General features: G+C 48.5%; 2 protein-coding genes across 2 annotated transcripts; both read right to left on the reverse strand.

Moving 5' to 3' along the window:
- Window positions 1-794: 794 nt before the first annotated feature.
- On the reverse strand, window positions 795-5,834 carry cdadc1 (cytidine and dCMP deaminase domain containing 1). Its single transcript, XM_030085970.1, has 12 exons — window positions 5,733-5,834; window positions 4,964-5,138; window positions 4,378-4,478; window positions 3,988-4,165; window positions 2,662-2,950; window positions 2,369-2,575; window positions 2,187-2,287; window positions 1,959-2,008; window positions 1,611-1,780; window positions 1,331-1,520; window positions 1,197-1,227; window positions 795-1,063 (listed from the first exon to the last, which is right to left on the reverse strand). Exons 2-12 carry the CDS (start codon window positions 5,061-5,063, stop codon window positions 975-977), a joined length of 1,506 nt encoding a protein of 501 aa, XP_029941830.1. The 5' UTR covers window positions 5,064-5,138; window positions 5,733-5,834; the 3' UTR covers window positions 795-974.
- Window positions 5,835-6,161: 327 nt separating this feature from the next.
- rcbtb1 (regulator of chromosome condensation (RCC1) and BTB (POZ) domain containing protein 1) lies at window positions 6,162-11,087 on the reverse strand. Its single transcript, XM_030085969.1, has 13 exons — window positions 11,007-11,087; window positions 9,898-10,174; window positions 9,586-9,736; window positions 9,341-9,507; window positions 9,042-9,200; window positions 8,865-8,972; window positions 8,608-8,750; window positions 8,402-8,465; window positions 8,196-8,322; window positions 7,943-8,069; window positions 7,711-7,862; window positions 7,487-7,617; window positions 6,162-7,413 (listed from the first exon to the last, which is right to left on the reverse strand). The coding sequence occupies exons 2-13, from the start codon at window positions 10,021-10,023 to the stop codon at window positions 7,273-7,275; spliced, it is 1,596 nt and encodes a 531-aa protein (XP_029941829.1). The 5' UTR covers window positions 10,024-10,174; window positions 11,007-11,087; the 3' UTR covers window positions 6,162-7,272.
- Window positions 11,088-13,349: the final 2,262 nt, after the last annotated feature.

Below are 13,349 nucleotides of genomic sequence, written 5' to 3' on the forward strand. Positions count from 1 at the left end.
GCATCGACGCTATTGTATCACATTCACGACCAATAAAAAGGATGGGAATGCAGGCTGCGTGTGCGTGTGTTCACGTCTTAACCCCCCACGATGTGCACTGAGGAAGATAAGAAAGTTAGTGCAGAAAATGTCGTATCTTTCAGTTTTTGTACCTTAAACAAGGACGAAGATCGACCCCACCGCCCCATAAAGTGTCGCTGCTCAGGACTCAAATAAAGTGCCTGATGGGTTTTCTCCACATTTATTTTTTTTGAAAACCTGAAGGTAAATTTCACAAATGTTTTTAACTAATATATAACGTTCTATCAGAATGAGGCAAGTGGAAGACCTCTTCATGCGGGAAAAAAATTCAAGCTAGAAAGTTCAGATAACTTCACTGCGGATAAATAAATCAGAAGTAAAACACGGAATGAAATTCCTGCTTTTCTTCCGTCCTGCCTGACGGTCATTTATTACCGTCGGTAGTATTTATCTGGCCTCACTTCCAGTTGCTCCTGAACTGATTAAACTTCTTACTCATTCGTCTTTAGCGTTCGGCACTCCCTCCCATTCCCCCCGTAAGTAAAGCGGCGTGCGGCGTCTGCAATTCACGTCAACCTTATTCAAGTTTCTGCAGCGAGGGAGAAACCTCCTGTAGGAGAGGCTCATCATCATCATCATCCTCACCCATGCTAAACATACACCAGATAGTTCACACATATAGAAAAATAAATCTTCAAATCATAGTATTTTTCCTTTTTTTTAATTATTAAAACAGACTTCCTGTTTGTCATCCTGTCCTCTCCCTTGCATCATTTCTCTCTGATGCACCTGGTTTTTTTTTTTTTTTGGTTTGTTTGTTTAATTATACTGAATGTGGCCCAGATTTGAAATGCTGATGCAGTTCAAATCTGCAGAACATGAGCACAAAGTGTTTGTATATTTGCTTTCATGTGGATGTGTGTGTGTGTGTGTGTGTGCGTGAGTCCGTGTGCTCAGCTGACGGTCGACCTGTGCGTGCACAGCTTCTTGCTGCCGTGGCTCTCGTGCTCGCTCTGCCTGCCGTGCTTCCCCACAGAGCCGTCTGGAACAAAACGCACTGCTGTTAAAACTCCCGGTCGGCGCGTTCCGAACATCCATTATTCATTTCGTACATATATATAAATATAAATATAAATATAGCTCCACGCATGTAAAGGTAACGAGCTGGAACTTACTGGTGAGGTGAGGCCGGGGGGTCCGCTGCCACTGTGAGGACAGAAAACGCCAAATTCTTCATGAAATCTGAAACCCGCGTTTCATTCCTGTCTTCAAATGCAGCCGTCATGAAGCGCGACTTCGCGTTACTTACTACGAACTTGCTGATGTTCTTCAGGCCGCTGAATCTGCGGTAGGAGATGTCTCCCTTGTCTTTGTCCCGGTCCTGGTCGGAGGTGAAGATGTGGGTGACGCCGGCTCCTCTGATCAGTGGGACGCACTCGTCGCATGGACACTTGGTCACGAACAGCATGGTGGGCTCTCCGGGTTTGACGTCCCGCGTCCTGAAAGCACCGGGAGGGGGGGGGGCATGTCCGTCAAACGCACACAGAGGGTTCAGAGCGCGACGTGTGCCTGAGCCGCTGCCGCCGCACCTGAAAGTGAGGGCGTTCTGCTCTGCGTGGATGATGTATCGGTATTTCCGCCGCTGCCTGTCCTCCTGTCTGGCGTCCATCTGGGGGTACTCGGCGTAGTGCGAGCCGGCCGGGTACGCGTTGTACCCGCAGCCGACCAGGTCCAGGCGGCCCGTCCCGCTGCAGCCCGGCTGGAGCCAAACGGAAGGTGGAGATGATCAGGAAGCGGCTCGGTGAGGAGTAATCGATAAGAGAGAAAAAGCTGTCATGCGGACACGTCATGACCTGGAGGATGAAACTCGTCTTTGACCCTACATCAGGCTGTTCATCTGGACACTGAAACAAACCGGTAAAGGAAGGCGAGCTCACCGACTGGCCTTTAGCCCAGATCACCGTGCCGACACCCACTTTAGGATCCTCTGGAAAGAAAACAACACTTTCAACAGGTACCAACTCCAGAAAGTCTATTTTTGTCTTCTGAAACCTGGATTTCTTGTATTTGTGCTCTCTAAACGCAAAAAAAGACATACTCTGAGAGATCAGTAAAGTTCCGTCGGCTCTCAGGAACATCCTGACAGGAACGAAACCCAGTCTGACCTGTCCTGTAGGCCAGCAGGCACGCCTGGATGATGCAGTGGCGAACGACGTCTTGCGCCACTTCCTCGTGGCGGGGAGGATGCGGAGCCGCCGGCTGCTCTCTGGGCGACAGAAGCGACCTCGCTCAGCTCTCGCGGAACACATAAACCGCCGCCGAGGATCTACCGGAGAGTCTCTCTCACCTGTGGAAGCCGTAGTCCTGCTGAGGAACCTGGGCGGCCACGGCGGCCAGGACCTCCACCAGCTCCCTCATGTTGTGCCTCAGGCTGGTGAAGTACGGCTCCGCGCAGAAGTTCTCCAGGCCCATGTGGGTCAGGATCTCCTGGTGCTGCCGGCAGGTGGCGACCAGGAAGCGTCTGGAGAAATCCTCCGCGTGTCTCCTGCGCTCCCTGAAGACAAAAAGTGCGAAAAATCCATCCGTACTGATGAAATTTGACATTGCGAGCCCGCAGATGAGCGGGCGCAGAGGCGTCACCTGTTGAAGACGTCCTCCGCGTTCAGGCCCGGGTCGTCGTCGGCCATTTTCTCGATGAAGTCGCAGTCTCTGGACGACTCGTTCACAAACTGCAGCAGGCCGGGCGCCAGCGGCTGCAGCAGCACGCCGATGTGCGGACGGCTGTTGGCCTTGAGCCTCTCTGCGGCCACGGCGTCCAGCGCCGCTTCCTCCGTGACGGCGGAGGAGTGCGGGCGGTCTCTGGAGGAGGACGCCGCCAACACGCTGACTTCGGGGTCTCCGGGCCAGAAGGAGATCTGGCTGACTCCAGCTTTCAGGGGAACCAAACACAAATCGTCAGAGGTATCGCGTAAAATAAAACGTGTTCATACGCAAACAGCGTTCTGTACTGACTTTTATTTTGACACCCCCGGATCTACTGCTGGACTGGCACCAGTCACAGGTTAAATATCTGGGCGTGTTGTTGACAAAAGATCCTGCTAGGTGTTAGCTGAAGGCAGATAAACAGGAAATTCTACGACGATCTGGACTGGTGGAGCCTTGGCAGCAGAATTTGGATTTGCAACACTGCAGCTGCCGGGGGGAGAGGGGTGGAACGGCTCTGCCGGGCCTTCGTCATTATTATTTGTCAGCCCAGCTCAGGCCTTTGGTATGCTGGTGTAACCCAGTACATGAAGCAGGCTGGAAGGACGCCGTTCGTCCTGAATGGGTGTTTCTATACAGTCTGTTCTGAGCTCCATGAGATGATGATATATGTGCATTTGGAAAAACAAACTGAAAACATCCAGTAAAACTGAGATGTTTGGAATCAGTCAGGTCATCTTTGGACACTGTATCGTCTATCGATGAGGATTTAAAATCTGACAAGTTACGTTCTAACGCCTCTTCAGGGAGTGCTTAAACTTCTCCTGGCAGATACGGTTCGATAAAAGGTAACTCCAATTAATTTCTGTGTTGGTGTGCTTCAGTTTTAAAAGCAGTGAGACTACTTTCCTAATGGGTGAACATCAAACTGACAGTTGCTTACTGGAGAGTCTCCGATGTTGCAATTTTCTGACAATGTGTTTCTGTGTAATGATGTGACTCCTGCCAGCGTATTTACACCTTCATGAACTTTAGAGACATTCTCCAGCTCCCAACAAGAAAAAAACCCCCCAAAAGAATCCATACAAAAGAGGCCAGTCGGCAGAGAATTGTTGGTAATGATTTGTCATTATCAGATTTTCTCTTACTGGTGAGGAACAATACTTGAACAAAAAGAACTGTCACTGATGAATATTCATGCAGCGTCAACAACTGTGGCCAAACCTACTGCAACTTGTGCTTTATCTGTCTGTGTCTCCTCACCATTGATGATCATCTTGAGACAAGTGGCGCAGGGCCTGCGAGAGAAGTACAGCTGACAGTCGGCGAGCCGGGCACCGTGTTGGATGATGGCCGCCTGCCCTGCGTGGAGGTCAGCCCCCGAACAATGGAGTCCCACCACCCTCCTGTCTCGCACCACCACCAGACCCGTCCCACGGACCTGATGAAACAGAACAGACTCAAAGTTAAAATTAAAAAAATATGGCACGAAGCCAAATACAAAGCTCTGTGGCACTGTATGAATGTGTGAGGTTAAGGAAGAACAAAGGCTTCACCCAACACTGTACTTGTCATGTAAGTGAGTGGCACCTGTTGAAGCATGGCGACAACTATAACAGGAAGACTGAGACTGATCACTGTGACCATACCGACCTGATCGTTTTCATCCTCTTCACACTGGTCCTGAGGAAACAGCTCCATCCACAAACTCAGCAAGGTAAACAAGTTTACCTTGGACAACCGGGGCCCATGACCTTAGCCAAAGACAAAAAAAAATAAATAGTTGGGTGGTGTATGACATATGTGACAAGGTGAGGAAAGATCAAGAGTAAGATAAACGAGTTCTTATGCTATGCAAGTGCAGGAACATCTACAACAACAGCACAAGCAAGCTATTCCACTTTAATGACTTGACCCTGAATGAACCCTAAAGAACGTGGAGGCGGAGAAACGGCTCATCTGTGTGATCAATCTCAAAATCTCTGGGGATATTTTAGCAATAATAAAATCTAGCTATATTCTGAGTATATTATTCACGCCTGACAGCTCTTGATTACCACGTGCGGATGTTATCTCCAAGAAAGGCAAGACTTTCAGAAAGCATACGGGAATTTAGCTATTCTTGATGAACGTGGACAGTGAGTTCAGGGCTCCGTTTGCGTCTCACGGATCATTTCTGGGTATGACAGGACTGCAGAGAGCACCTGGAGCCGGTGAAACTCTCCTTCCTCCGGCTCACCTTGCCCCTTGCTGTCAGTCTGGCTGCTGCTGTCTCTCGTCTCCGGATGCGGCCTGGACTGTCCCGGAGCGGCTCGGACCCATTTCTGGCTTTCTTCCATTCATCCAGTTCCTCGGGAATTGGAAGTGGTATCTCGCGTCTCCGACCGAACAGGCAAAAATAAAGAAAAAAAAATCTACCGGCCAAATGAGATAAGTTCGTGCAGAAATATTATTAACCCGCTTTGAATCGTCAAGTTTACACCGCGAATCAACCAGAACCGATTCCAGGTTCAAAATAAAAGCTCATATTGTTTCTACGACATTAATAAAAAAAAAACTATGGCGATAGTAAAACAATGCTGAGTACGGTTAAAATCTGTTCAGAAATATTATTTGTTCCCAACGGCTCAGAAATACTGTATTTAGCAACAGTATGTAACGCTGTTTGCCATGACGCTCTTAATGGTGTTTTGGATTAAATGGTTTCCAGGTTAACTGGTGTCTGCCGTTGCTTCCCTTTACAGCGGATGTTAAAATACCTCTCGCAATAGGCAGGACACTTCGCAACTTTAATGTAAATGCGATTAAATGCGTTCGCCAGGACAGTTGCGGGTTTTTTGTCGGGTGTTTAACATCCACAAGGGCCGAAGCTACAGGAAGTGGGCCACCAGATAACAGGGGAACTGGTCAACCCAAAACAGCGGCGGCTTGGTTCGATGAAAAAAGAAAGATACAGGAAGTGAATATTCTGCGTTGTCATTTCATTTACAACTTTATCTGTTATTTACCTTGCTCGGGCATCGTTAAGCTTTCTTCAACCAGGATTTTTATTACTTCCTGGACAAATTCGGCTGAAAAGCGGACACTTGACAGTTCCGAGTTACTTCCGCAAAAGCTTCCTGACGTCACCAAAAGGGCGGAGCCATCAAGCGTCCTCATTCAAAGCTATTTGTTATCTTACGAAGTTTATCACAAAACACTAATCTATGGTGCTGAAATTAGAATCAAACTTGCATCAGAGTTGTACAACATTGCAAACTTGTACAACAAAGTTTAAAATGGTCTCAATTCCAATGTGTTTTTAATTGTTCATATTAAAGATGACACATCAGCAACACAACAGTAAGACACATTTTAATATCAGTTTATTCAAATCAGTCCCAAGTACGCAATAAGTTAAAAACAGCACGAAAAAAATCGTGTTATATTGGAAAAAAAAAAGCTAAACTATTTCAGTTTTCAAGCTTGCATGATTCTTTATAGTGCAAAACAAGAGAAGTGTAAACCTGCACTTCATTGCACCAAGGCATTAGCTGGAACTGAAACATAATCCATTCCCAAGTTTCGACTGAAGGCCATCTGAGTGCATCAAGGAATAGAAACTGAGCAGAGGAAACCGAAACTGATCCCTAGTTTTGCTGAAGGAGGTGTTGCTTAAAAAAAAAAAAGAAGAAGAAGAAAACGCAGCAGTCTACATGTTTTCATTCCTGTACATAGTAGTTTCTTTGTAGTGCATTTTCTCTATATCTGCAGTTAAAAAAAAAAAGAATTCGTGCTCTCAGTAAATTAGATAAAGAGACATGTTAAAGAAATAAAATGAAAACTTTAAACTAACTACATGTCAGGGTAACTTCTTACAACAGAAGAAATACAGGTCCTCATATTTTAACAGTGTGCTGCATTTGTGCAATTTTCTCTTTCACAGCACTCATTTTCAATTTATACTGCTCTCCAAAACCTTGCAAATGACTGAATACTTCATTTTTAAAAGAAAAGAGATTTACAGCTGCAGTTTCTTAAAGTGCCATTCATGGAACATGAGGAAAACAACGTCAATATAACAAAATCGCCCAAGGTTTAAATGTTAATTTCCCAAACGCAGAAGAGATGAACGTTTCAGAAAAGCTGTGCAAATGTCACGGTGTGAGTCAGTTACGTAGGATATTTGACACAAAGTGAATTCTTTGGTCACTTGGCATGGCTTTCTGTAACACTCTTTCCAGGTCTCTGCTCTTCCAAACAAACTTTCCCAGAAGATGAAAGAAGAGTGCGAGCACTGGCCGTGAATATAAAAATTCAAGTAGACGTACAGCAGCAAAAGAGGAAAAGGCAAAGTGCATATCATTGGATTTCAAGTCCAGTTCAGCACCCCGTGATGCTGGTAGTGCCGTACGAAGAAACATTTCAACAAAGTGCTATCTGTTTTGACTTTTATGGAGGGTTAGCAGGAAAACAGACGTTTTCAGAGGTGCCTTCTCCTGTTGCACAGCCACGCCTACCATGTCAGAAAATCGTTCGTGAACTGTGCAAGCGGCGGCGGCGGCGAGGTCAGTTCTTGAACGCTCCGCAGCGGCTGGCTCTGCTCACAAACTCCTTCAGCATGGCTCCGTCGAGGCGCCAGAGGGCTTCGGTCTGAGTCACCTCGGTCAGATGGTTCACACAGAACGTGAAGCAGAACTCTTCCAGGTCCTGGAGCATCAGAAGGGGCGGGATTAGACGATTAGCATGAAAAAAAAAAAAAAGCTTGAGTGAATGAGCGTACCTTTGCCTTGTATCGTATGGCAGCAGACAGCAGGGTGAAGGCGTTCTCCACCCTGACCCCGCCCTTGATGAGCCGCTGGCAGAGGCGTTTCAGGCGGTTTTCACAGTAGCACGAGGCGAGGACCAGCAGACCTGCAGGCCGGCGGCCGACACGGTTACTACGTAAAAACCATTGCTTCCGAATCAAGAGAGAACATAAACACAGGTTGGTGAAAATGCGCTCACTGATGGCGTCCTCGGGAGGAAGGTCCACAGAGTCCGTGTAGAGGAACCGCAGGAAGGCCTTGTAGACGGGATACGAGAACTGGGTGATCTCCACGACGTCCTGCTGGTCCTCCGTCCGCTGGGAGCCGAACATGGAGCGGAAATGCTCGCTCCTGCACAACGCTCGGATTAACACAGAGTCCAAAAGCGCCGCTTCGAAAAAAAAAAAAGTGTCATACTGTGAAACACACACCTGATCTTCAGCACAGCTTTGTGAACATGAATAAATCTGCCATCGACGCTGAACTTGAGGTCGGCCGTTTCTGGACGGTCGAACTCGTTCCTCACGGCCTCCGCAACCGTCATCGAATCATCGAAATCTAGAGACGAAAAAAAAAAACAAAAAAAAACAGAAAACGGCTGTGCGACGGGCCTCACACTCATCCCTGAACCGCTACAGCAGTACTCAGAAGTCTTTCGTTCAACACGGACCGCTCTGGATTTACCGTCAGACATGAGGCGCCACGTTACCGGTGGCACGGCGAAGCAGGCGAACACGTCGTCGACGTCGCTGTAGGGCGTGAGGTGCGGCAGGGCGACGGAGTGACCCCGACACTGACCCCACATGTACACCTGGGACGCAAAACACATATATAAGAAGCACTTGCATGCAGAAAGAAAGAAGCTGTTGCCGTTTGAGAGCGAGTCATACCTGTCCGCTCAGCGTCTTGGCAGCTGAGGTGTGAGTTAAATGACAGGCTGCAATCTGCACAATCCTGAATTTCAAAAGGAATAGTGGTTAAAAGTCTCGTTTCACAGCGAGAGCGTCCTTCATGTGTGGAGTTTGCATGTTCTCCCTGCGTGTTTCCCCCCCCCCCCCCCCCCCCCCCAGTGTTTCAGTTTCCTCCTGGAGCACACCTCTCTTTCTCAGCCATGACGCGCACGGGGCTGACTTGGCCGTTCTTGTCGCCGGTTCCCAGCTGGCCGTGCGCGTTTCCTCCCCAGGCGTACAGCACCCCCGTGTCCGTGAGGGCCAGGCAGTGTCCGTGGCCCGCCACGATCTGAAAAGCAGGAAACGTCCGGCGTGCACGATGAGGAGGAACGCCCACGAGGCGTCTTCAGGTGGAGAACATGACGGCGCTTAGTCAGTCGGGATTTTTTTTTAGATATCATACCTGCTGAAAACACAATCCTCGGCGAGCATCAAGGTGGGCAGGTTTCAGCTGGGTTGCAGTGTTACCAATCCCCAGTTGGCCATTTCCATTGGAGCCCCAGCTATAAATCTGAGAAGAGACAGAAAATCAGCGTGTCGAATGAAGTGCGGGTCTCTGGTGTGACGCCGTCTTTCTTACCTTCCCACTGTCAAGCAGAGCATAGGAGGAGCTCTGTCCACACGCGATGCCGGCGGCCGTCTTGCCCTGCAGAGCGCCGCCGACTTTCCTGGGGTGCGGCTGGTTGGCTGTGGATCCTGTTCCGACCTGACCACAGTTATTGTAACCCCACGCGAAGACCTACAGCAACGCAGGGAAAGACCCCGGAGGTGTGGGTTTTTAATTCACATTTTCGCGTGGATTTATGAGAACCGAGACAAAATCAAACCAACTGATGGTTGAAAATGAATGAATAAGTCAAGTGTCAGTCGAGAATGTACCTGCCCATCCGCAGTCCGTGCCATAGAGTGATGTGAGCCACACGCCACCTCTGTTACTTTCTTGCTCTGCAGGTTGGAGGTGATCAGCTGAGGGGAGAGGCCCTGGTTGTTCGTCACGTTTCCCAGCTGACCGTAGAAATTGTGTCCCCAAGCAAAGAGCTGGCCAGCTGCGAACAAGTAACAGAAAGCTGGAGCGCCACAGGCGGAGACACTCACAGAATCAGCACCGGCGACTGATCACGTACCCTCTGTAGCCAGCAGGACGTGGGGCCCACTGCCGTAGCTCAGGCTGACCACCTTCTTTCCCTGTAAGAAATCCACTTTCTTTGGCACGAGAGTGCTCAGGCCGTCTCCTGTGCCGAGGCAGCTGCTGCAATTCAGTCCAATCACAAACACCTGGGCAACACGTAAAGAGTGGATACACGACTTGAGGACAACAAATACAAAAAGACGTGCAATTTGCGATCCACACCGAATACAAGTGCAACAAACTTATGCTCATTTCAGCTTTGAAAGAAATGAAAAAGGACAGAGTGTGAACAGAAGGCGCTCTTCACCTCATTCTGATGCGTGATGAAGATGGCTTCGTTTGCAGAGGAGCCAAACACGCAGGCCTGCCTGACCGTCAGCAGCTCTTCGGGAGTCAGCAGCGAAAACAGGGGCCACTTGCTCACATCCAACATGGCACCAGGAGCACGCCGCCGTTTGTGTTGGGGAGGAGGAGGAGGAGGAGGACTCGCGCATGGAAGGGGAGACGATGGGGGCAAGAGAGGAGGGTGAAGGGGGGGAGGAGGCGACACTGGAGTGGGTGGTGAGTGAGGAGTGGAGCAATCCCTGTTGAGAGTTCAGATAAAATATGTTTTGTTAGGGGGTTCATCGGTACATACTGGGAAATCTGCGGATAACAGAAAATCATTTATATATATATATATATATATATATATATATATATATATATATATACATACATACATATATATATATATATATATATATACATATATATATATATATATATATATATATATGTGTGTATGATCAACTCATAACAAGCAAAATAAAATATTATTATTATACTTCGTTTAAAAGGGTTTATTAAAATGTCACAATGAAGCACTCATCTCTGGGTAGGATTTAGTGGAATCACAACTGAAAAAGATGAAAGAAAAAATGAGTTCCATGATGTTTGGCAAGCAACAGAAGAGGCTGCTGCTCAAAGCGGATGTGTGGAAATATTCTGTATAAAATCATGAATGTCGTGCATGCCGTACATCCACAGCAGGTCACGTGATTTATTCATAATAACCAATTCAAGATATCTCGTTGAGCAGCCGAAGGATATCAGATTGTTAAAATATAATAAGTCAACGTAAGCTGCAAGAGATGTTTGGACATAAATCTAATGTCCTTTCACTGTGGCGTGCACAGTTTCTGACGGATCCCCCGCAACAGCGTTAAAGTTATGGGCAGGAACAAAAACCGACCCATGGAGTTTTAAAACTGCATTTTTCAACCCATACTTGCAAAGAAGCATCGCTCCAGCCTCCGTAGCAACGGGCCAACTGAGACAAGACAGACAAAAACAGCAACGGCATGTCATTACAGCACCGCGCCCTCCAAAACACCCGCTCTGACGGGACAGTGCGGGAAGCAGAAGCTAATTTACCGGACAGGGATGTTGGTTTTGCAGGAGAAGTGAGGAAGTGAGGAGCAGAGAAGCCGCCGGCTGGATCAAGCTCATTGGCTCTTCTTCGGCTGACGTGTGTTTCACACAGTAAACAAGCGCCGGCGCATTACTGCCCCCTCAGGATGCCGGCGGAACTGACCTCCCAATCGAGCGGTCGTCAATAGAGACAGAATGAAGTCCGTGCAGCACACAGTTATCTTCTTTGTGGATTTTTTTTAGAAGCATATAACTTATAAACGATAAAAAAAAACCTCAAATCAAATATGACTTACTTAATGTAAATATTTACCACGGATACGGCAACTTCAAAACCTTCTTTTATATACATTCAATATTCAAAAACACGTCATTTTCATTTATTTTATACAAAATATCTTTTACATGTCAAATTAAAATATGCTTAGCTTTGCGTAAGCTGATTAGATACATTTTAAGTTGTGACAAGAATTGCTGGCCAGTCTCTGTGTCCGGGGGGGGGACCGGAGGGTGCGCTCCAACTATAGGGGGATTACACTCCTCAGCCTCCCCGGGAAAGTCTATTCCAGGGTACTGGAGAGGAGGATCCGACCGATAGTCGAACCTCGGATCCAGGAGGAACAATGCGGTTTTCGTCCTGGTCGTGGAACAGTGGACCAGCTCTATACCCTCCATAGGGTGCTCGAGGGTTCGTGGGAGTTTGCCCAACCAGTCCACATGTGTTTTGTGGATTTGGAGAAGGCATTCGACCGTGTCCCTCGTGGTGTCTTGTGGGGGGTGCTCCGGGAATACGGAGTCCGGGGCCCCTTGTTAAGGGCCATCCGGTCTTTGTATGACCGGAGTAGGAGTCTGGTCCGCATTGCCGGCAGTAAGTCGGACCTGTTCCTGGTGCATGTTGGACTCCGGCAGGGCTGCCCTTTGTCACCGGTTCTGTTCATAATCTTCATGGACAGAATTTCTAGGTGCAGCCAGGGGCCGGAGGGGGTCCGGTTCGGGAACCACAGGATTTCATCTCTGCTTTTTGCAGATGATGTTGTCCTGTTGGCTTCATCGAACCCGGACCTACAGCATGCACTGGGGCGGTTCGCAGCTGAGTGTGAAGCGGCAGGGATGAGGATCAGCACCTCCAAATCCGAGGTCATGGTCCTCGACCGGAGGAAGGTGGCTTGCCCCCTCCAGGTTGGTGGAGAGACCCTAGCCCAAGTGGAGGAGTTCAAGTATCTTGGGGTCTTGTTCACGAGTGGGGGACGGATGGAGCGTGAGATTGACAGGCGGATCGGTGCAGCGGCTGCAGTGATGCAGTCGTTGTATCAGTCCGTCGTGGTGAAGAAGGAGCTGAGCCGAAAGGCGAAGCTCTCGATTTACCGGTCAATCTACGTTCCCACCCTCACCTATGGTCATGAGCTTTGGGTCATGACCGAAAGGACAAGATCCCGGATACAAGCGGCCGAAATGAGCTTCCTCCGTAGGGTGGCTGGGCGCTCCCTTAGAGATAGGGTGAGGAGCTCAGTCACCAGGGAGGAGCTCGGAGTAGAGCCGCTACTCCTCCACATCGAGAGGAACCAGCTGAGGTGGCTCGGATGCCTCCTGGACGCCTCCCCAGGGAGGTGTTCCGGGCATGTCCCACTGGGAGGAGACCCCGGGGAAGACCCAGGACACGCTGGAGAGACTATATGTCTCTCGGCTGGCCTGGGAACGCCTTGGGATCCTCCCAGAGGAGCTGGAGGAAGTGTCTGGGGACAGGGAAGTCTGGGCATCCCTGCTGAGACTGCTGCCCCCGCGACCCGGCCCCGGATAAGCGGTAGAAAATGGATGGATGGATGGATGGATGGAAGAATTGCTGGATGAATTTCCATGTGGAAAAAAACTCCCAGGGTTCCCTTCATGTGTAGTTTTCTAGTTTGTCCAGCAGGTGGAGTCGTGTCATACAGATGAAGCATGATCTGTTCAGGTGCTGCAGAAATTTTGGATCCTCATTTCTCAGAAGCATCAAATCGACTATTGAAAATAAAGTGTTTTGATATGAGACAATGAGAGCAAGTTTAATGGCATTTTACATTGACGTGTTTAATGCCAAGGGGGATTTGACAAGAAAAAAAAAAAAAAAAAAAGCTTAGCAAATTTGGATAATCATACATTCCAAAACAGGAAAATGTGTCGCAGCCCGACCTCTGGCTCAAAGGGCAGTTATATGGTATTCTCTGAAAATAGGCCACGTTGTGATTTTCTGTGTGAGCCAACAAATCAATACATGAGCAGGCTCAGTGTTCTAACCCACTTCTCAATCTGGACACCATGACGCGCTTCATTGTTCAAATGTGTCATTCAGAGCCAAGAGCTGTCAGT

The sequence above is a fragment of the Salarias fasciatus genome (assembly GCF_902148845.1).
Source record: "Salarias fasciatus chromosome 23 unlocalized genomic scaffold, fSalaFa1.1 super_scaffold_20, whole genome shotgun sequence".
Taxonomy (NCBI): domain Eukaryota; kingdom Metazoa; phylum Chordata; class Actinopteri; order Blenniiformes; family Blenniidae; genus Salarias; species Salarias fasciatus.

Bases quoted from the DNA above. Each gene is read 5' to 3' on its own strand.
- cdadc1 (XM_030085970.1), bottom strand. From the start codon at position 5,063: ATGGAAGAAAGCCAGAAATGGGTCCGAGCCGCTCCGGGACAGTCCAGG. The intron at 2,288-2,368 runs GTGAGAGAGACT...TCTGTCGCCCAG, and splicing joins CAGGACTACGGCTTCCACAG to AGAGCAGCCGGCGGCTCCGC. The intron at 1,521-1,610 runs GTGCGGCGGCAG...CGGTGCTTTCAG, and splicing joins CAGAACGCCCTCACTTTCAG to GACGCGGGACGTCAAACCCG.
- rcbtb1 (XM_030085969.1), bottom strand. From the start codon at position 10,023: ATGTTGGATGTGAGCAAGTGGCCCCTGTTTTCGCTGCTGACTCCCGAA. The intron at 9,737-9,897 runs GTGAAGAGCGCC...CGTGTTGCCCAG, and splicing joins TCATCACGCATCAGAATGAG to GTGTTTGTGATTGGACTGAA. The intron at 9,201-9,340 runs GTACATTCTCGA...GCGTTGCTGTAG, and splicing joins CACGGACTGCGGATGGGCAG to GTCTTCGCGTGGGGTTACAA.